The sequence below is a fragment of the Sciurus vulgaris genome, assembly GCF_902686455.1.
Source record: "Sciurus vulgaris genome assembly, chromosome: 4".
Lineage (NCBI taxonomy): Eukaryota > Metazoa > Chordata > Mammalia > Rodentia > Sciuridae > Sciurus > Sciurus vulgaris.
Window position 1 is genome coordinate 139,477,909 of NC_136464.1, and position 24,091 is coordinate 139,501,999.

The following is a 24,091-nucleotide window of genomic DNA, read 5'->3' on the forward strand; positions in this document are numbered from 1 at the left end:
ATGACTTTCCCTTTGGCTTCCAAAGCTGTCAAGAAGCCCAGTGCCTTTACCGATTTCTACTACATTTTATATGAGCAACTTAGAAGATTTCATCATTGCTTCTTTATCTATGGGGTTCAAAATTTTAGGTGGATATGCTTTTCCATTTGTTATAACACCTGTTGTTCCACAAAATTTCCTTAAATTACTTTTGTGTTTTTTTTCCTGCCCTCGTGTTCCCTTCCTGGAATTCATATTAGTCAGATAAAACTTTCCCATCTTCTTTCTTCTATCTTAACTTTCTTCATGTTTTGGAAGTGTACCCTAATATCCAATACCTTACATTAACTTTTTTTTTAACTTCTTCTACCCCTTTTTTAATTTTTCTAGAGGTCTTCCTTATTCTTTGAAGATTTCCTACATTAAAATAGTATCTGTTTTCAGTTTTTGATGGTAATATATTTTCTTACACTCTAAGAATATCAATTGTCCATCTGTGAAATGTTTTCCTACGATCTATACCACCTCTATATTTCAATGTTCTTTTTGTCTGTTTGTTTTGATTCCATCTTTTGTATAAAAGGTTAGCAATAATATTTAAGAATTTAAAAAGTGGCTTTTTTGCATGAGAATAGGTCTGGTCAACAAATAGGTCTTTGTAAAGTTTTAAGGGAAGAACTCCCTGATGTTAGCATCAAAAATGTCCTTCTCTTTGAGCCTGTAAGTTTCCAAAAAGGATTCTTCTAATTTCCTGCCAAGAAGTATATATGCGTGTACACGTATACACACACACACACACACACACACACACACACACACACACACACACGAGATGCCAGCTTCCTTGGATCCAAGTAAGGAAAGGGGTAGACTTTAACTTTATCTCTTCCTTGTATGGTCTCACTCCTGCCCTGTCCTAAGCTGTAGGAGTCTCTATAATAGCTCCTGCCTTTTGTATGGTAGGGGAGAGCCTGCTGTCAAGGAGCACAAGGTAGAGGAGAAAGCCTACGTGCCTACGTTGCCTCTATACAGACTTGCAGCTAATCTTCCAAATTCCTGTGCCACCCACACATCAACTTTCAGAGCTTCATAATGCCTTCAAGTCCTAAAGCTAATGAAGGCTAAAAACTAAACAAGAAAAGCTAAGAAAGACAGCACCAAATTTAACTTGTTCTTTATTGTTCTCAGGACTCAGGTTCAATGATGTTACATTGTTTTTTAGTCTTCTTCTAATTTGTCTTTTGAATAGGCTAAACACTATAATCCTCTGTTGACAATTGTCCTATCATTGATTTCCTGCTTTCCTTCAAGCTGACAGGTTTAGGCAAAGGCCATTCTTTCAATTCCTTTTTTGGACTTCACAAAACTTTCTCCAAACAGGATTACAAACAAAGTTTACATTTTAACACGAGGATAGATGATGAATTATGTAACTCATTGGGTCATGATTTAATGTTGGGTATTTAGGTAACAGTTTCATTTTAATTTGGTTTTGTCTCCATACAAGCATTGAAGAATTCTATAGCACAATATTACCTAAATCCTGTTTCTGACTTTTATTGTTTACTGAGTACTCCCTTTGTACCAGGCATTTACTGTATTTGTTTCTTATAGAACTTTGTAAGGTGCAATGATGTTATCTTTATATTATGATTAGAAAATTAGGGTTTTTTTGTGTGTGTGGTGCTGGGATGTGAACCCAGGGCCTTGTGCTTGCAAGGCAAGCACTCTACCAACTGAGCTATCTCCCAGCCCAAAAATGAGGTTTTGAAAGAATAATTCATTGTCAAAGATTGCATACAATATTCAAAGGGATCTGAAACCTGGTATGACCACTCCAAATTTCATGCTCTTAAACAATATGCTGTACTGCTTATAAATAAAAACCATAATTATATTTGTAAACATAATGATAAGAAAGTTTATTTCTACAGCCATTGTTGTAATACAAAGCTGCTCTCCCCGCCCTTTCTGGTATAGCCATTTTCCCCGCCTCCCAACCACTTGTCAATCTGTGAACATCCTAGCTAGCTATTGGTTCATCGGTCAGCTTGCAAGTATCCTTCTCTGTTATTGGTCCCATTAGCCCAGCAGAATTCAATTTCCACAGGGTAGCTATGCCGCCATCTTGTTTTTCTTTTGTTTTTCTCTCCCCCTGACTCACTTTCTCCTCCTCGCTTTTCCACTCTCTCTAGCGCACGCCCTTTCTCTTTCCCTTTCTTTTCCTCTCGTTTTCTCTCTTACCCTGCAGGGAGCTGTTTGCTTAATAAACTCCCTTATGTGATTTCCAGTGTCCGGCGTGGTGTTCCTGCGGATGCCTTACAATTGTGATGTTTGATTATACATATAATGCACCAAATAAGTTCAGCATTGTAAAAATTCTAAAGCCATTGACTATGAACCTATTCATTGCATTTGACATCTCAATTATAATACGTATATTCTTCAGCTGATTTATTTTCCTTATACTCTTACTAAATTTTGCTATGATTACCTTTTTATTTATTGACCATATTGCTCAACAATATGCATTGGGATATGGTAACATGCAAAATAATGATCTTAAAGCTTGTCTTGAGAGAAGGGAGCTAAAATATTTCTGCTGATGATTTGAAAAAAAAAATTCTGAAGGTTAGGCCTTTTCTAAAAAGTGAAAGCAAGATGATATTAATATATTTAATCTTAGTTTAAAACTCTATAAACCCCACAATTTTCATAGTGAAGCCAGAATTGAGGACAGGTAGTTAGTGTAGAAATAGGAGTCAGGTCAGATCCAGAGGATGGAGGCCATGAAAATCATCTGCCTCTGAAAGTTGGAAACCACCCTGAGAGAATGGAATGTCAAGGACCTGCAGAGCCCATGGATAACCAAATTTACCTGCCCTTGTCAGGGACTGCAGGCAAAGAGATGCTAAGTAATACCCTCTGGGCCCTTGCCTGGCTGAATCACTTTGGCCCTAGTCCTGCCCCATCCGCTTTTCACTTTTTACAGCTCACCTGCAAAACCGGGCCTAATCCCCTAGGCAGGAAGGAAAGAAATAAGGCGGAAAGAATTGGAGAGCAAAATTTATAAGAAGACAAGATCTGCCCATCCTATGGATTCCTCCTTTGGGTCCCCTTCTTCCACCCGGGAGAAGTCTGCATTTACTTTTCTTTAATAAAGCTTAATTTTCACTCTACATTTGCCTCGGCATGCTTCTCTGGCGTTATACTTCAACACCTGAGGAAGCAGGACTCCACACCGCTAAAGAGCTGTATCAACAGTTTATAGGGATGTCATTCTCTTTGTATTGCACAAAAGATTAATCAAAACAAAGTCTCCCTAAAATCATAACTTGTTAATTTGCTTGTCTTAAGAGGTGTTTGCTGATTTAATTTTAGTTGTATTTAACAATTTCAGATAATCTTGTTATCAATGGAAGCATTATTTCTGGAGGAAGGTATTATCAAGTGGCAGGTTTTCTTTTTTCTGAAATACAATGGATATAAGAAAGGAGGCCCCGACACAGGAACCCAGGGGCGTCATCCCACTCGAGGGCACACTTCTGTCCAATTCTTTGTTCAAACCAAACTCCTGGTTCAAGAAAGGCCCTGCACAGCTATAGGCACTGGGACAGCTATAGGCAACTACATTCCTAGAGACAGAATGACACCATCTAGTCTATGTTCTCCGTACTCCTTTCCCTTTTCTTTTCTTTCATCTCTCTTCCTATTTACATTTCTGTTGCCTTGTTTCTCAAAGTGCTCACTCTTAGGTAACTCATCATTCTCCTTAGGGAGTTGGTTGATACTTAATTAAGCCAGTGGCATGCTGGAGCCAAACTGTTCCAGCTTGGGAGAGATTACTACTCAATATTGAGGAATTTTACAAGCAAATTGTCAACTTTTGGTAGCTAGAAATCAGCCTTGGAGGAAATGCTTGTACCCTGGAAATTAGCATTGCTAACACTCTCCTCTGGTCCAGGAGGAGCTGGTTTATCTGCATGCCACTGGGTATTACACTGCCCAGGGGATCTTGCAGTCCTAGTGGGTACTCCTGAAAAACTTAAAGATTCAAAATGAACTTCTATTTCTGGGATTTCTCTAACAGGAAATATTTTCTAACAGGAATAAGTGATAAAAAAAATCACTAGAGGCATTGCCAAGGGTTACCACATAGGCAAACAGCTAGGTCATTTTGGTGAAAGTCAGCTCTACAGATATTAATTATTAGGAGATATGACAGGAAAAGTTCAAAAAAGGCAGTATCTTTCTGGGTCAAAAAAGATTCCTAAAGATACATGTGCATATAACTATCATACAAAACATGTACCATACCATAACACTGACCCACTGACTCAGACTGTTTTCAGAGTTACTGACCAAAACAAAGAATGAAGCACAGGACAGGACAGACCTTGCTTCCTGAAAAAAGAACCAACTGTGTACCACCACAAAGGATCTGGAGGTAACTCAGTCTGGGCACTGCAAAACTAAATTTATTGAGTGACAATAATCTAATGATTTCTAAAACTGAAAATAGGTCTTAATATTCTACTGAGATCTTAAAAATCAAAACTTTTGGATTAGTGGCTAAAGAAGGCCAACCTTGTTACATAAGTTGCATGGAACTGCATTTATTCATAGTCCTGGAATATTTATTTAAAAGGGGGAATGGATCAATGGTGCTTAATATATTTATCTTTTCTATGCCTCTCTAAGAATTAATTTTATGCTTACTCCTGTACTAATCACTGTCATGGTTATATACAATAATATGTAAGTTCTAGTCCCTCATGGTGTTTCAGAGGATTCTATCCATTTTAAAACAGATGGCTAAGGAAGTATTATTCAAAGCCCTCATAGAAATTCTATCAGTAATATACAGAGGAATCACTTTCTGATTTGCTCACTATAATTAGAAAATTACATTTGAAAGTTATAACCTTTTGCTTTTTTGGTCCCACAATAATAATCATCAAAAGTCTTTGAAAGTATATGATTTGATTTCTGAGGAAAATTGTGATATAGCTTTATTAGCATTCTTGAGAGGAACATAAATGTAACAAATTAAAAATATACTGAATGGGAAACACCAATGAAATATAGCAAGTAAAATTTTAGTTTATATTAAACCCATGCTTCTGAAAATACAGTTTCAGTTTAATAAATATGAATTTTGAATAATGGGTTCTAGGAACTATTGCTGTAGTAACACTTTGAATTTATTTTTATAGTTGTTTACTGTTGGGAAAACACAGTTCCTGTAAAAGCACATCAAATTAATGACACATTTTATATGCAGAGCTGAATAAGTATCCTCTTGCAAGCTGTACTCATTTTAAAAATATATCAATGAATTCATTAGAAAACAAAATTTCAGGGGCTGGGGTTGTGGCTCAGTGGTAGAGTGCTTGCCTAGCATGTGTGAGACACTCGATTCTCAGCACCACATATAAATAAATAAAACAAAGGTCCATTGACAACTAAACAAATATTTTAAAAAATTCAGATCAACAATGGTTTCAAAGATAATACCTCTAGAAGGCTGAAATACAGCAAGAAAGGGCAGAGGTAAAGCATGTAACTCTACAGTTTATCTAAATATGAACAGTTTGTTTGCTACTATGCGGAGGAATCAGGGAAAGATGAGGGTCAATTCCTGGCAAATAGCTTAGTAGGCTGTTCGCCCAGCCTTCACTGTTGATCAAAGGAGCATCTTCTACCCAAGAGGAACCACACCACCCTCAAGTGTGTACACCTCCCTTGCAGGAGGCCTGGTGCTAACACAAACTGCTGGAGTGCAAAGCAGGTCTTTCCCTTTCAATGATCTAAGTCCATTTGGCCACTAGATGGAGACCAGGTCACTCTGCCAGTGACTGAAGTGGCCTGCAGCCAGCAAATGGAAGTAGGGTACCAAGAACCTATTCTCTTTTCTCAATACTTCTATGAAAGGCATTTTCCAAGCTCCCAAATTAAGACCACACCTATGTTGAGCAGAGTTCATTAATGAGGTACCTTAAAGGATCAAACAGGAACTGTAAGAGGGAAATATTTTATTACCTGGATTGATTTCTATTTATGTTGTAAAATCTATAATATGAACTGGCCTAATTAAGATCAATCAAGTATCCTTTCTCCTTAGAAAATCTATCTCCAAGAGATTTGACAAAAAGTTAATACAATGGCAGATTATTTGGACAATTTTTTCTGTTCATTTAAACATAAATATGTATGCTCACAATGTTTCTCAGTTTGAATATATATATAAGTATGCATTTTCAATATCAACCAAATGGATCCAGCAACCTTAGAAGCCAGAAGAATATATTAGCAAACATCTATTCTAGTTTCCAAAATCAAACTATCATTTCATTCTGAATTATATAACCTTACTACTAAATTTGTCTTATGTCTGTTATATTTGAACCTTGAACTGGAGATGTAAAGTTATAATATTTCCCAGTAATGTTTGATTTAGGAAAAATTCAGATATTTGCACTGTGTAATATAGCCAAATATTTGATTAGTATTGACAGATTAGATATTACAATTGTTCATTTCTAACTTAATAACTAAATTTGTACATATATATTCATATTCATTCAATAAATACAGCTTTGGGTACATTGAAACATAAATAATTTGTGACAGTTTAAAAAAATTCTATTTGTTATCAACTAGCTTCAATTACCAGTGAAATTTAGTACATAGAAGTGTGACCATAAACAAAGATATTAACTGTTGTATACCAATCACTGTGCCAGAAGTTGGAAAAATAAAAATTCACAATATAGTCAGAGAAGTCCCCAGGAAGAGAAGAGTTACATGGTTCAAAGGTAAATATGGATAAATTTTTGCAACATTCAAGAACCATGATCAAAATCATGAGTAAAAATCTTTATTTTTAAGTTTTTTTGAGAAAAAAAAATCATGAAATTAGGTCACAAATCTTGACCAGAGCAAAAACATTACGTTTGATTTTATAACACAGGAGAAATTAAAATAAAATATATGAAACTCAAACACAATAGTATTTACTATCAGGTGCCAATGACAGAGAGAAAACTAATGCTTAGAATAATAAAAAGAAACAGAACCATAAGTAATTAGTTTTCTGAATATTATTATGGATAGTAACCAACATTAATATGTTGCTATAATAGACTCATTTTGCATTTAATGACATGTTTATTTTAGAGTAATACATTTGTTTTAATTTAATTAAATTAATACATTTATGTCCCTTCAAAAGGATTTGAGGTTGGTAGGCTACGTTTGATTTGAGATTTTCAAAATGTCCCTGTAGAGCTTTTAAGAATCTCAGAGAAATATGTTATTCATTAACAAATATATTTTATTTCTCTTTCAAGGAAAAAAATCACAAAATAATAATTACTAATCAATTGTTCGTGGAATAGTTGGTTGAAATGTTTTGTCTTGTTAGGTTGAAACCTACCTTCTTCTCTTTTTTTTTTTTGTATTGGGAATTGAACCCAGGAGTGCTTTACCACTGAGCTACATCCCCAATCCTTTTAATTTTTATTTTTAATTTTAAGACAGGTCTCACTAGGTTTCTGAGGCTGGCTTCCAACTTGCAATCCTCCTACCTCAGGTTCCTGACAAGTTGGGATTATAGATACGCACCACGAAGTCCTTTCCTACCTTCCTTTTGCTAGACCAGTCTGCCATACTATCATAAATGTTCTATTGATTATGTCAATAAAAAGGACTAGCTTCTAAAAAGAAAAAAAAAAAAAAAAAAAGAATGAAATGTATTTTTGGTGTAAAGTTTTATAAGTTCTTTATAAGTTTTGGAGATTAGTGCTCTATCTGAAGTGTGTGTGGAAAAGGTGTTCTCCCATTCTGTAGGCTTTTTTTTTCACATTATTGATTGTATTCTTTACTGAGAAAAAGCCTTTATCAAGAACACAAACAATAATAGATGTTGGCATGGATGTGGGGAAAAAGACACACTCATACATTGCTGGTGGAGTTGCAAATTGGTGCAGCCACTCTGGAAAGCAGTATGGAGATTCCTCAGAAAACTTGGAATGGACCCACCTTCTGACCCAGTTATCCCACTCCTCAGCTTATACCCAAAGCCCAAAGGACTTAAAATTAGCATACTACAGAAATGCAGCCACATCAATGTTTATAGCAACTCAACTCACAATAGCTAGACTGTGGAACCAACCTAGATGCCCTTCAATTGATGAATGAATAAAGAAACTGTGATATATATACACAATGGAATAATACTCAGCCATAAAGAAGAATAGTATTATGGCATTTGCAGATAAATGGATAGAATTGGATTCTAAGTAAAATAAGTCAATCTGAAAAAACCAAAGGCTGAATGTTTTCTCTGATAAGTGGATGATGATATATAATGGGGGTAGGCGGTAAGAGAAAAATGGAGAAACTTTAGATTACGTAGAGGGAAATGAGAGGGAGGAGGAGGCGGGGGTATGAAAGATGGTGGAATGAGACAAACATCATTACTCTATGTATATGTATGATTACACAAATGGTATGGAATCATTCGTGCACAACCATAGAAACGGAAAGTTGTATGCCATTTGTGTACAATGAATCAAAATGCAGTCTGTAAAAATAAAAAAAGATAGAAAAAAAAGAATGAAATGTAAACAAAGAAGTTTTGTTCTGAAGATTAACTAAATTACCAATCCTTTTATTATATACTTTAGTATGTATAAGTATACTGCCTTCCTCATTGTTATAATTTGTTCCAGACAACTAGGTCAGGTGCTGGCTGAGTCATTTCTAGAGTTGTTGGGTTTCCTTTTGCTTTGGTGGTCTGTTCCCATATTTCTTTTCCAGTGTAGAGTAATGTCTACTTATGACTGCTAAATTTGCATTATCCGGAAATAATTTATTGAGTGAACATTTTGCTAACCTTCTAGAGATTTAGGCCTCAGAAGAATATGCTGTCAGACCCTCAATGCTATAATTCAAAATTATTTAGCTATTTTAGCAAGTATATATGAGTTGTTAAGCCAGAAGTTTTCCTGACTGTGACATCTGGAAATAAATTTATACCTCAATGCTCACCCTTAAGAGTCAATTCAAGTGGTACCTGCATATATCTGTCGCCTTCTTGCCCAATCATGTTTCTCCATTCCATAAGTGATCGCTGCAAACGTTCAAGTCCAGTTTCCCAAAGCCTGATGTGACCTCCCATATCAACAGTAACAATGCCACTTTTGTCCCACTCTGTCAGCAGTGCATCTGTGTCTGAAATAGTGGACAGCCATGTGGTATATGGTGAGAGAGATTCTGATCTGAAACAAAACAAAACAAAGATAAGAAACCATAAAAATAAAGGAGCAGGGTGATATCTGATATGTGTTATGTTCTTTCCTGTTTAAAAAATATGCTCACCATGTTATTTATTATTTTATACTTGACTCTTACCTACTTCGCAGCATAGGAAGGTTATGAAGGTATGTGTTACTAACAAAAGTGAGACACAGAACATACTGAGTTTGTAAACATGAAGCAGGACAATAATTAATTTAAAAAACAAGAACTTTGAAGGAAATTTTTAAATAATTACACAATACATTACTTATTGACAGTCTAGGTAATAAAGTTAGTTAAAAGTAATTTCAGTTCACAAATCTTGCCATAAAGAATTTTTATGGACCGACTGCGTCCCCAAAATCTATGCCTTGAAGCCCTAACCCTCAAAGTGATAGCATTAGGAGGTCTGTGGGTGGAAATTTAGAGAAGATCATCATGAGCATCCCCAAGGTAGCACTGTCCCTTTAAGAAGAGACTAGAGGGCTTGTGCTCTCTCCACAACTCTGCCCAACTCATGTATCATGTACAGATACAGTAAGAAGGCAGTCACCCGTAAGAGTGCCCTTATCAGGGCCAAGCTAGACGGTACCTTGCCTTGGACTTTCCCAGCTTCCAGACTGTAAGGAAAAACTGTCATCTAAACTACCCAGTCTATGGTTTTCAGTTATAGCAGCCTGAACTAAGCCAGAACTCTAATTGTAAGTTAAGAGATCAGATACTGCTGGTAGTGCACACCTGTAATCCCAGTTTGGGAGACTAAGGTAAGAGAATCACAAGTTCAAAGCCAGCCTCAGCAACTTAGTGAGGCCCTAAGCAACCTAACAAGACTCTGTCTCAAAATAAAAAATAAAAAGGGCTGGGGATGCGGCTCTATGTTTAAGCATCCCTGCGTTCTATCCCTGGTAACAGAAACAAAAAACAAACAAACAAAAAACCCAGATACATCTATAAAGAACAAAAATACATGGTCATATCATTCATCAGTTATTAACATTTTCTAGGATTTGTGTATACCAGATGACACTAGCAACACACTCTCAGGAAGAAAGGAGCTCCACACCAACTCATCCCTCTAACACCTGCACTGGTGGCCTCACTCTTCAAAGGTCTCATATCAATGCTGAAACCAATGTTTTATTTATGGATTCCAACTTCATTAGTATTGAATTTTTGCCTTTTCTGACTTAGAAAGTGAAATGTAACAAGGAATTTATATACTTCTTGTATTACATCTCCTACTCATTCCCTTTATTACATATTTTTAATATATATATATGTAAATTTTTAGGAATACAGCTTTTAGCAGTATGAGTCAACCGTATACTCCTTTTGAGAATTGCTCTCACATACAAGTTATACAGATTATAAATTCCAATTACCAATGTTGACTCTCTAAGTGCAATCATATTTTCTATATGAAATAAATAGCTTAAAGGGATGGTTTGATCTGATAAGAGAAACTATAAACTATCAATATGGATTTGGGAAACCACAAAACCATTGTACATGAGGTAAATTCTAGGTTAAAGAATAAATCAAGACTATTTTGGTATTTTTTCAGTCTGCCTCAGTTGATACTGAACACACAGATACCAAGAGCAGTTACTCTTGGAATGCAGATTTTTCAGAATGTTATACGATGAAGGGATCAGTTGTATGCGGACAGGTACCTCAAAACTATTTTACAGGACCCCAAGAAGGACTCAAAGTAACAACTGATGTGGCATAATATTCATTTCATGGTGCTCTCTCAAAACATACTTGCTTTAGGAAAAAAAAAAACTGTAGTTACAGATGATGAAATAAAGAGCTATTCAGGAATAATGAAATTTATTCATGTGAAATTATGATGTTTGGCTTTCTGCCAAGAACACTGATGTTGCATGATACTATTGAGCATTCTATCTTTTGTTGCCCCTCCTTAGCTCTCTACCATAAAACCTTAAATTTAGAGGGACAATTTCTTTAATAATCAGAAAATAGAAGTACTGACGAAATCTATACCTACTACATTTTGCACATCAGGTCTAGAACCTCTTCTTCAATTCATTTTTTTTTTTTTTAACAAAAATGCATGTTCCCCTGGGCAGACACTTCACAGAAGAAGATATACAAGTGTCAACAAATTTATGAAAAAGTGTTCATCTTTAGTAATTAGAGAAATACAAATTAAAACCACCCTAAGATTTCATCCAACTCCAATTAGAATGGCTATTATCAAGAACACAAGTAATAATAAGTGTTGGCAAGGATGTGGGGGAAAAGGCATACTCAAACATTGCTGGTGGAGTTGCAAATTAGTGCAGCCACTCTGGAAAGCAGTATGGAGATTCCTCAAAAAACTTGGAATGGACCCACCATTTTAAGTCCTTTGGGTATAAACTGAGGAGTGCACTTAAAATCAGCATATTATAGTGATGTACCCACATCAGTGTTCATAGCTGCTCAATTCACAATAGCTAGATTGTGGAACCAAACTAGATGCCCTTCAATTGATAACTGGATAAAGAAATGGTGGTATATATACACAATGGAAAATTACTCAGCCATGAAGAAGAATAAAATTATGGCATTTGCAGGTAAATGGATGGAGTTGGAGAATATCATGCTAAGTGAAATAAGCCAATCCCAAAAAACCAAAAGCTGAATGTTTTCTCTGAAAGAGGATGACGATACCTAATGGGGGTGGGGGGGGTCGGGGGCAAGAGAAGAATGGAGGAACTCTGGATGGTATAGAGGAAAATGGGGTAGGAGAGGGTTGGGGAAGGAAAGATAGTAGACTGAGACAGTATTACCCTATGTGTATGCATGATTACATGAATGGTGTGAATCTACATTGTGTACAACCATAGAAATGAAAAGTTGTACCCCATTTGTGTACAATGAATCAAAATGCAGTCTGTAAAATAAAATTTTTAAAAATGCATGTTCCCTTTTACATAATTAAATGAAAACACATATAGTGGAATGAACCTTAGATTTATATAGTCATATATGAGACCTGGGCACTATCATTTTGCAAATGCAAAGAGGTAATACAAAAAAAATTTGTAGAATTAATATGTGAGGACAAAAGTGGCACATTAATTTAGACTTGTAGTTACATTATATTTTCATTGTACTTTATGATTTTAAATTAGCCATGAAATGGAAAATTCCTGATATCTAGCAGAATGCTAAATTTAAGCAACTAGCAAAAATACAAGGTAATTCCCTTGTACTATATACAAACAAAAAATAGCAATAGTTAATCTCAACAGAAAGCTAGGATATACTGACAATGAAACATACTCTAAATTACATGGCACATTTTAAATGTGGTAAGTCCAAATTGACACATGCTGTAAATGTAGCTAGATTTCAAAGACAGAAGAAAAATGGAATATGAAATACCTTATTATAATTTTTATATAGAATACATGTCAATATAAAAAGTGATAATATGGTTAAATAAAAGGTATTATTAAACTTAATTTCACCTGTTTATTTTTATGTTTTATTGTAGTTACAAGAAATAAATATTACATTTATGATTTACATTATATTTCCACTAGACAGCACCACTCTGAATGAATTGTGGTGCTCAGCTGCTACTTGGCTGTACACACAGCTGCTCTTCTAGAAGTTCTTCTCACATGTATATAGAACATGTAGCTCAAACAAAGTTAAAAAACATTGAAATAAAAAGTTCTTGATGGAGGAAATAAGAGAAATATTGGAAAAACCATCAATGCTTAATGATTTTAAAGTACATTATTTGTTTTTGTTATGTGAAGTAGAGGAGCATAAACTAAGATGGACTAAGAAATTTCCTCAAATGCCTAAAAGTCATTTTCCATTAAACCAACACATTAACAAGAAATCCCTTTGTTGAAACAAGTAAATCTATTTCTTTGAATAATGATTTTATGTTGCACATGTTTTGAAATGGACTAAAGGGTCCTAAGAAATGCAACTGTTATTGCCGAGTTATTCTGCACTGTCATACTGAGCTAGTTTCTTCTGTGGGATAGAAGATGGGGGAGAAAGGAGGCCTGGTGATGTTTTGGGTGACTGAGAGATGCTACTGTTCCTGGCCTTCCTCTGATATTGGTGGGTTTCCAGGGTCCTCGGAGATTTCAGGCAAGGGTTTATTCACTGTTATAAAGCTCAGTTGCAAGTGAGAAAGCACAGAGAGGAGGGAATTCGATCTTCATCTAGATCAAAGTAGAGTAGAAAGGTGAGAAGAATGAGGCTTTGGGACTGGGGGTGGTCAAGAAAGGAAAAAATGAGCAACCTAGGATACTTAGAACAAACAGGAGCAAGCTTAGCTTGAGAGACAGACAAGGCATGGGTATGCTCAGAAAAGGCCAGAGGTGAGGACACCAATATTCCTCAAGGGCAGAGACACATATTACTGTTTCTGCTTTTGTATTCTGAGCCTAGCTAGTTTAAAGACTTCACTTCCACGACTGGTCAATAACAAAAGCAGTGAATGGTAATCAGTTCCATTCTAAATCTCTGGGAATCCTTTGGTTGCTGTGTGGCCTTCATAACTACAGACACACAGTACCATATTTAGAAACAATATTAAACAAAATTCCTTTGACATTTTGCATGCATTTACTTTAGAAAACTATAAAGTTAATAAGCATTAACATTTCTGCAATACTAACAATGCTATTTCTGGATTAGAAAAAACTGAGCATTAGAACAGATAAACAAAAGAGAACAAAGGCTAAAGGGTATTAGACTTAAACCTATGTAAAATGTTCAAAATATTTGAATATTTTTCCAAAACAAAAATAAAAATACCAGTAAAGCATGCAGAAGAAAGGTAAAATATACACCAACTGTTAAGTGGGGGCAGAAGGGAGAGCTTGCTATTTAAGGAAGCAAAAAACAGTTCATTCATTTTTATGACATAGTAAGCTAAGAACAAAGGTGCAAAGGAGTACCTTGGAATAGGGATATATCGGAGTTTTTTTGATTGGAGATCAGTGACTTCTATATAACCAGCTGTCTTTGGGGGTGTAACACCTGCAACAAGTCATGACATGAAACAAGTATTAATGACTGCTTGATACCAAAGCATGACCCCAAGAATTCTTGATTGCTGCTAAAAGCAGGATGAAGTTATCACTATCCTACAAAAGAACTATGGGACCTACTTGAAAAGGTACTGGACAGGTCAAGCTTTCAAAGCTACACTTATAATTATAGAGAAACACAGGATTGTCAAGTAGAAGCACATTAGGTGGTGATAACCTGTCCTTTTCTTCATGATCTTTGATAGCATTCCAACATGGGTCAATTATTTAGCACTTACAGTTATTTAAAAATATCATTTGAATTCTTTTTCCCTTCTTAGGAAGTCACAACAATGCTTAGCAGGAGACAGTATAATGTGGTAGAATTTAGTATCTACTTTGTCATCAAACTGATCTGGTGAGCAGTTCTGGCTGTGGCATTTCCTAGCTCTTATACTGGTAAAATTATCTACCTCTTTGAGGTCTGCTTTCTCATTTGTAAAATGGAGATAAAAATAGCATCTGAACATCATAAGCATTATTTTGAGGATGAGATGAAATGAATAAACACAAAGCATCTAATTGGTAGTTGCTTAGCATACAGTATCTGTCATTATTAGGGGTCTGCAAAATAGGAGAGCATGAGGTGAGGATGGGGCAGAGGAGGGAGGACTCTGAAGAGCTGGGGGGTAGAAAAACACAAAGATATGGAGGCCATAGCCTCTAACTGAAATTCTGGAATTGCTCTCCCAGAAATTCCAGGGCTTTATGACTTCTAGTCCATAGCCCCAAGTACCTCTGTCACCCACAAAGGACTATCTGTCATCAGTGTGTGTCAAGAATTCTTCTGTGTCTTTAGAGACAGTGCTTTGAATGCTGACAAGACTCATGATTCTTTTTTGAGTGAAGAGAAAGCTGAGGCTTAACAGAGCTAATGTCATAATAGGACTGACTTGAAGTGATTCAGTTGCACAGTGATGAAGATAGGTTTCAAACACATCTTGCTCGGCCTATCAGTGACCACAACTCTTACCTGAGCTGGCCCTAGGACGATGGCTATTTGTAAAATAGCACCATTTTACCTTGATCACTAAGGTATCTTAAAAAAAAAAAAAAAAAAAAAACTCACCCTACCTGAAACCTATGCTTTTAAAGATTTTTGCCCATCTTTGTCTGTCTACCTATCAATCATCTGTCATTCTACCTATCAATTATCTATCATTTTATCAACCTACCTACCTACATATTTTTATTACAACTTCAGAGATGTCTACACTGAATTCATAGAATGTAGTTCACAAATTAAGAAAGAAAGAAAGAAAGAAAAGAAAGAAGAAAGAAAGAAGAAGAAAGAAAAGAAAAGAAAGAAAGAAAGAAAGAAAGAAAGAAAGAGAAATTTGGCATTTTTATTTCATGTTTGCAGTTGAAGGATTTTTTCCTCTAGTTTTCTGAAACACTCAACATATCTCTTATTTATTCAACAAATATGTTTAAGTTTACTCTGTACCTGGGATTTAGAGAAGAAGGAGATGCCACCTTTAAAGAACTCACAGCATAAAAGGTGAGCCCTGGGGGACTTCAAAACAATTCCAGAGTAGGAATTATAGCTCTGGGACCAGGTATGAACTGCAGAGGTAGGCATGAGGAGGACCCAGGAGACAAAAGGTTCAGGAGGAAGAGAAGGCAATATGCAGGGGAAGGCAGGTGAGGAAAAGAGTGTTACTATGCAATTCCACCACCCAGCCACATTGGCTGTCCCCAGACAGCCATTTGTATAAAATGAACATGTTTAGCATAAGTCACACACCGTCTGCACTGGACTGCCTAGGATATAAGGTCAATCTTGGATAAAGCTTTATACCATATGTCAATTTTGACAATTCCTGCTGCTAGAAACTAGATGAAGTAGGTTGAATTATTTATAGACCAGGATTCTTTGCCAAAAATAACCAGTTATTGAAACTGTTGGGATGACTAGAGCTGCCTAGCAAACCAATTAAACATTTGGGCATAGCATTTAAAGACAAAATTTTTTAAAAATAAAGTAGAATTAAGTTGAGCTGCTGCCATCAGCACTTTCAGGTTGCCTGTGAAAGCATCATAAGTCAACTAATTTAAAAATATTTTTTTCTACATCTTTCTTTACTTTCCCTGGGTAGATTAATTCCACAACAAAGAGGGTGAGAAAAAATGCAATAATGGCTGTATCTGCTATTTCAAGAAGAAAGCAAAAATTTAGCTCCTAGTATTGAAAAATACTTCTAGGTATCAGAAAGGGAATTTGTAATTACAAAGCACTCCGGGGTAATATTAAGCTTGGTGGTAATGGTAGTAAAATAATCAAAATTTTAATGTTTACTGATCTGAAAATAAATTAATTCAGAAGACAAGAATATTTACCAAAGAGTCTTAGGACTATCTTTGAAGAAAATATATGATTGAATTAAGGAAATGAAAACTGTGGCCAGGAATCCCTCCAAACGTAGCCAAGTCCTTGTTCATCCATTTAAAATGTTTCCACACTGTAGAGAGGATGAAGGCTCAATATATTTCCATTACACTTATAATCCAGGTGGATTTTAAAGATAGGCATAAACTGTATTTAGGGATTAGTCCACTAACCATTAAAGGGAAGTCATTGCGGCAATGTTTATCACATAGTTCCCATGAACATGGGGACAGGATACATGCACAGTGCCAAAGTTAAAAGGAGGTATAAAAACTGTCAGGTGAAACAACCAAGAAGATTTTCAAAGGGAAGATGAAATTATACTAAAAACTTCACTTCTTCTAGAAATGTAATTTGATGTACATCTGTTAACCATTAGGTTTAGTACTCTTCTATTTATTCATGGATTAAAAGAGTGATGTGTGCCATAATAAAAAGGCTTTTACAATTTCACAATATGACATTTTCCAAGGACTTTCTTTATGCTTCTGGAACAACAATTTTGTAATTCTACTCCTAGATAGATTCCCTGCAGACTCTCAACATATATACAAGGAGAGAGTTGCTAGAATATTCATAGCACCACTATTAGTAATGGCAAAAAATTGGAAAAAACTAAATGTGCATTGACAAACAACAGAGGAATAAACTGTGGTGTGCAAAGCAGTGGAAATAAAGCTTTCAGTACGGTGATGACAAAGATTCGTTCCTTGACCAAGTTTTACTCAGGCTCTTCTGAATCCTCTTTCCAACTAGGCCCTAGTTCTTGGACTTCTGTTTGCCAGTTGCATTATTGGGTAAAAAAAATCAATTCAAAATGAATCATAAATCTAAATGTAAAAGTCTAAAACTATAAAGCTTCTAGAAGAAAACAAAGGAGATTTGCCTTTCATCCAAACAGAAGAAAATATACGAAAAGCACAAACCATCTGACACTAGATTTGTATCTAGACTATATAAAGAGCAATCAAAATCCATTAATAAGAAAACAAATAACCCAATTAGAAATAGGCAAAAGGAATGAATAGACATTTCACTAAAGAACATACATGTGAACAAATGTTCAACATCATTAGATGCTAGAGAAAATGCAAATTAAATCATGAAAAGATATTATTATAACCTGTTAGAACAATGAAAATCTAACAACACCAAGTACTCACAAGGATGCAGAACAATTGGAACCCTCATTCATTGCTGATAGGAATGAATTGCCACTTGAGAAAATTGTTTTGGCAATGTTATCACAGGATGTAGAAATGCAATTCCTAGGCATTTACACAAGTAAAGCAAAAAATCTAGTATCAGTTAAAAATATCTGCTCAGAACAAAGAAACATCATATCAAAATCTCTGGGACACTATGAAAGCAGTACTTAGAGGGACATTTATTTCATGGAGCGCATTTAATAAAAGAAGTAAAACTCAACAAATAAACGCCTAACACTACAGCTCAAAGCCCTAGAAAAAGGACAGACCAGCACCAAAAGTAGAAGACAGGAAATAAACTCAGAGCTGAAATCAACGAAATTGAAACAAAAGAAACAATACAAAAATTTGACAAAATAAATAGTTGATTCTTTGAAAAAATAAACAAAATTGATAAACCTTTAGCCACACTAACAAAGAGAAGATGAGAGAAAACTCAAATTACTAAAATTCGGAATGAACAAGGAAATATCACAACAGACAGGATTGAAATACAAAACATAATTAGAAGCTATTTTGAAAATCTATACTCCAACAAAATAGAAAATTTCAAAGACATCAACAGGTTTCTAGAGACATATGAATTGCCTAAACTGAACAAGGAGGACATACACAATTTAAATAGACCAATTTCAAGTAATGAAATAGAAGAGGTCATCAAAAGCCTACCAACAAAGAAAAGTCCGGGACCAGATGGGTTCTCAGCCGAGTTCTACAAAACCTTTAAAGAAGAGCTCATTCCAATACTTCTCAAAGTATTCCATGAAATAGAAGAGGAGGGAACCCTCCCAAACTCATTCTATGAAGCCAATATCACACTGATACCTAAACCAGACAGAGGCACATCGAGGAAAGAAAATTTCAGACCAATATCCTTAATGAACTTCAATGCAAAAATTCTCAACAAAATTTTAGCAAATCCCATACAAAAACATATTAAAAAGATAGTGCACCATGATCAAGTGGGTTTCATCCCAGGGATTCAAGGTTGGTTCAACATCAGGAAATCAATAAATGTAATTCACCATATTAATAGACTTAAAGTCAAGAATCACATGATTATTTCAATAGATGCAGAAAAAGCATTTGATAAAATACAGCACCCCTTCATGCTCAAAACACTAGAAAAAATAGGGATAGTGGGAACATTCCCTAACATTGTAAAGGCCATTTATGCTAAGCCCATGGCTAATATCATTCTAAATGGTGAAAAACTGAAAGCATTCCCCCTAAAAACTGGAACAAGGCAGGGATGCCCTCTTTCACCACTTCTATTCAATATCATCCTTGAAACTCTAGCCAGAGCAATTAGACAGACCAAAGAAATTAAAGGGATACAAATAGTAAAAGAAGAACTCAAACTATCCCTATTTGCTGATGATATGATTATATACTTAAAGGAACCAGAAAATTCCACCAGAAAACTTTTAGAACTCATAGGTGAATTCAGTAAAGTAGCGGTATATAAAATCAATGCACATAAATCTAATGTATTTTTATACATAAGTGATGAATCTTTGGAAAGAATAATCAGGAAAACTACCCCATTCACAATAGCCTCAAAAAAAATAAAATACTTGGGAATCAATCTCACAAAAGAGGTGAAAGACCTCTACAATGAGAACTACAGTACACTAAAGAAAGAAATTAAAGAAAACCTTAGAAGATGGAGAGATCACCCATGTTCTTGGATAGGAAGAATTAATATTGTCAAAATGGCCATACTACCTAAAGTGCTATACAAATTCAATGCAATTCCAATTAAAATCCCAATGACATACCTTACAGAAATAGAGCAAGCAATTATGAAATTCATCTGGAAGAATAAGAAACCCAGAATAGCTAAAGCAATTCTTAGCAGGAAGAGTGAAACAGGGGGTATCGCAATACCAGATCTTCAACTCTACTACAAAGCAATAGAAACAAAAACGGCATGGTATTGGTACTAAAAGAGAAAGGTAGATCAATGGTACAGAACAGAGGACACGGACACAAACCCAAATAAATACAATTTTCTCTTACTAGACAAAGTTGCCAAAAATATGCAATGGAGAAAAGATAGCCTCTTCAACAAATGGTGCTGGGAGAATTGGAAATCCATATGCAACAGAATGAAACTAAACCCATATCTCTCACCATGCACAAAACTAAACTCAAAATGGATTAAGGACCTCAGAATCAGACCAGAGACCCTGCAAATTGTAGAAGAAAAAGTAGGTCCAGATCTTCAACATGTCAGCTTAGGACCAGACTTCCTCAACAGGACTCCCATAGCACAAGAAATAAAAGCAAGAATCAATAACTGGGATAGATTCAAACTAAATAGCTTTCTCTCAGCAAAGGAAACTATCAGCAATGCGAAGAGAGACCCTACAGAGTGGGAGAATATCTTTGTCACTCATACTTCAGATAGAGCACTAATTTCCAGAATCTATAAAGAACTCAAAAAACTACACCAAGAATGCAAATAATCCAGTCGACAAATGGGCTAAGGAAATGAATAGACACTTCACAGAAGAAGATCTACAAGCAATCAACAATCATATGGAAAAATGTTCAACATCTCTAGTAATAAGAGAAATACAAATCAAAACCACCCTAAGATTCCATCTCCCCCCAATTAGAATGGCGATTATCAAGAATACAAACAACAACAGGTGTTGGCGAGGATGTGGGGAGAAAGGTGCACTCATACATTGCTGGTGGGGCTGCAAATTAGTGCAGCCACTCTGGAAAGTAGTGTGGAGATTCCTTAGAAAACTTGGAATGAAACCACCATTTGACCCAGCTATCCCACTCCTTGGCCTATACCCAAAGGACTTAAAATCAGCATACTACAGAGATACAGCCACATCAATGTTCATAGCTGCTCAATTCACAATAGCCAGATTGAGGAACCAACCTAGATGCCCTTCAATTGATGAATGAATAAAGAAACTGTGGTATATATATACAATGGAATATCACTCAGCCATAAAGAATGATAAAATTATGGCATTTGCAGGCAAATGGATGAAATTAGAGAATATCATGCTAAGTGAGATAAGCCAATCTCAAAAAACCAAAGGTTGAATGATATCGCTAATAAGTGGATGAAGACACATAATGGGGGGAGAGAGGGGTTAGTGTTAGGGTTAGAGTTAGGGTTAGGGAGGGGGGGCAAGAATGGAGGAAGGAAGGACTGTATAGAGGGAAAAGAGGGGTGGGGGGAAGGGAAAAAATAACAATGAATCAAACGACATTACCCTATGTAAATTTATGATTACACAAATGGTATGCCTTTACGCCATGTACAAACAGAGAAACAACATGTATCCCATTTGTTTACAATAAAAAAAAAGTGAAAGCCGTAAAAAAAAAATCTGCTCAGATGTTCATAGTTGTCCTATTAATTATTGTCAAAAACTATATATACACACACATATATAAATATAAATTTGTGAATGGATAGGCAAACTGTGGTATATCTATATTATAAATTATCACTTGACAATTAAAAGGAACAAACTACTGGCATGCACAAAATAAACAATTCTCAAGTACTTTTTATTAAGTGAAAGAAGCAAGACTCAAAATACTACATACTATATGATACCATTAATGATCTTCTAAAAGAAATTTACAAGGACAGAAATCAGATCAGTGATGGGTTGTGGGCAGGTGGAAGGGTTGACCATGAGTGACCGGGGGAAGGTTTTGAGAGTGAGGAAGCTTCTCTTCCTTATCAATTGTGGTGATGGGTTATCCAACTGATTGTGTTTGTCAAATTCACAGAACTATATAATAGAAAGGTAAAATCTGACTGTGTATAAGTTAAACCTTACTAAGAACAAGTGTATACATTACAAAGTCAGTCCATCTGATATGTAGAGACTATCAGAGAGGAAAAGAGTACACGAGGCCCTAGCATTACTCCAGTGGTAGTGCTTTGAATGGGATGTTGGCAACAAAACTTGATAATTGATATTATCAAAAGGACATTGTGATTGATGATGGGTTTGATGTGCAGGATGAGGGAGAAGAGGCATCATCTTTTCTGGGTAGATAACAGTGCACTAGGTTATGGTCTAGATCATAGTGTCATTCCTGGAGTGCTTTGTCAAGATCCTGCACCTTTCATGCAGGGCTCCCTTTTTGTCGAACTATTCCTCCATTCAATTAATTTGCACTCATCTTTCAAGAGTCACCTCATAATCAGCAGTCTGGGTTGTAAGCTTCTCTTTTGTGTCTATATATTGCCTTGTGAATATTCCTATCATAGCACTTATAAACTGTGCTGTAATTGTAAATTTATTCATCTGCCTCTTCTAGCACAGAAGACAGTTTAGGGAAATAGTGATTTATTTTCCACAAGTTTCAGATGGGAAGGAATTAAATATTATCATTTAACTAGAACTATTCAAATCCAGTAATAGATTATTATCATCATACATTTTAGCATTATACTTATGAAGCCCACACCAACAGAATGAACATAAACACATTACTACACCATGGTGCAAATAGTAATAGTCAATGATTTAATGTTCAAAATTTTTATAATTATTCATTCTGATGAATGTCAGTGTGGTTCTGCACAAATAGCTCTAAATCTGAACTTGGAAGACCTTGGTATAAATCTGGGTTCTGCTGACCACTGGTTGGTAATCCTGAGCCAGTAATTTTATTTCACTGTGTCAGAATTTCCCCATACATAAATCAAAGAGCAAGATGACAACAGGTGGGGTTCTGAAGATTACGTGTATTTATACAAGAAGTGATCAGCACTGCACTTGGACACACTGTATAATAAAAACATAAGCTGACATGGAGAGCACTAATGAGTGAACTGGTCTCATGCTACGCTCTGGGCCTTTGGTCTCAGGATTCTGTCTAAATCCTAATCATTTTTTTTAAAGGCTCTTGAAAAACGTTCTAGATAAAGTCACTGTACAGATTGTAACATGATTGTAGATGAGCTCTAACAGCAGTGCCTACAACCATACACTGTGTGAAGATGAGTGAGAGGTTTCAAAATACACATAGCTCGCTGGGTGTGGTGGTGCACACCTGTAATTTTATGCCAGCTATTCAAAAACCTGAGGCAGAAGGATTGCAAGTTTCAGGTCAGCCTTGGCAACTTAGTAATACAGTGTCTCTAAATAAAAAATAAAAAGGGCTGGGGATGTAGAGCACCACAGGGCTCAATCCCCAATCCAAAATCACAACAACCACCTTCCTCCCAGTCCCGTCAACAAACAAAAACAAAAACAAAAACACAAAAACCCACATAGCTCTTTTTAGCTACTTCTAAAATATGAAATAATAATCATAAACTAAATATCCCCTACCAAAAGCTAACTACCTTTAATGACTTTAGTAAATCAGGAATTGATAAATTCTTACCTTTTGGGTAGATGTCTTTTAGAGGGACTTCTCCTGGGGGCAGAATCCTGACTACCTGATTAGTATCTAAAAGAGTCACACAATTGCTCTGTCTTGGAGTCCCCTTCTTCTTCTTTCCTCCATAAAATGCTGTATCAGTGACACTTGGTTTATGCATAGAAGATGGCCTCTTCCAAGAATAAACTTCACTGGGTGACTGAAAGAAAGAAAGAAAGAGAGAGAGAGAGAGAGAGAGAGAGAGAGAGAGAGAGAGAGAGAGAGAGAAAAAGGAAAAAAGAAAAAAAAAAAGAAAAAGAAAAAGATTAAAGTAGCATAAAATACATTCACCACAACTTTTACAACATATTCCTTTAAGCATATACCAGTGGTAAAACTGTCTCACAGGAATAAGAAAATCAAATTATTTCTCCACCTTGTTGAGTCTGGTATAGGAGAGGGCTGCTTTACCAAAAATCATAATTTCTAGACAAGTGTAAAATATATGTTAAATTTTAATTTTGAAATGAATCACAACTAAAAACAGGTAATGTAGCAATATAGTTAGCTCATACATAATAAAATAAACAACTATGTATCTAGTATTTGGCATAAAGAAAATAACATAACTGGTAGTTTTGAAGCCCTTGGAGTGTCCCTATCCAATCACATGTCTTTGGCATACCTAGAACTAATTCTCCTGGAATTTTGTATTATTTTTTCCCTTTGGTTTACTTAAAAATTTTACCATGTAAAATTTATCCTTCCAAAAGACAATA

At 35.6% G+C, this 24,091-nt stretch overlaps 1 protein-coding gene across 2 annotated transcripts in view; it reads right to left on the reverse strand.

The window, feature by feature from the left end:
- VWA8 (von Willebrand factor A domain containing 8) overlaps positions 1-24,091 on the reverse strand; it is a 718,869-nt gene that overhangs the window by 399,215 nt on the left and 295,563 nt on the right. For both annotated transcript variants that reach the window (XM_079136497.1, XM_079136496.1), the window contains exons 35-37: positions 23,337-23,532; positions 14,223-14,304; positions 9,059-9,263 (exon numbers count right to left, since the gene is read on the reverse strand). In XM_079136497.1, the coding sequence (XP_078992623.1) occupies positions 9,059-9,263; positions 14,223-14,304; positions 23,337-23,532 (483 nt within the window). The remainder of the gene's footprint in view (positions 1-9,058; positions 9,264-14,222; positions 14,305-23,336; positions 23,533-24,091) is intronic.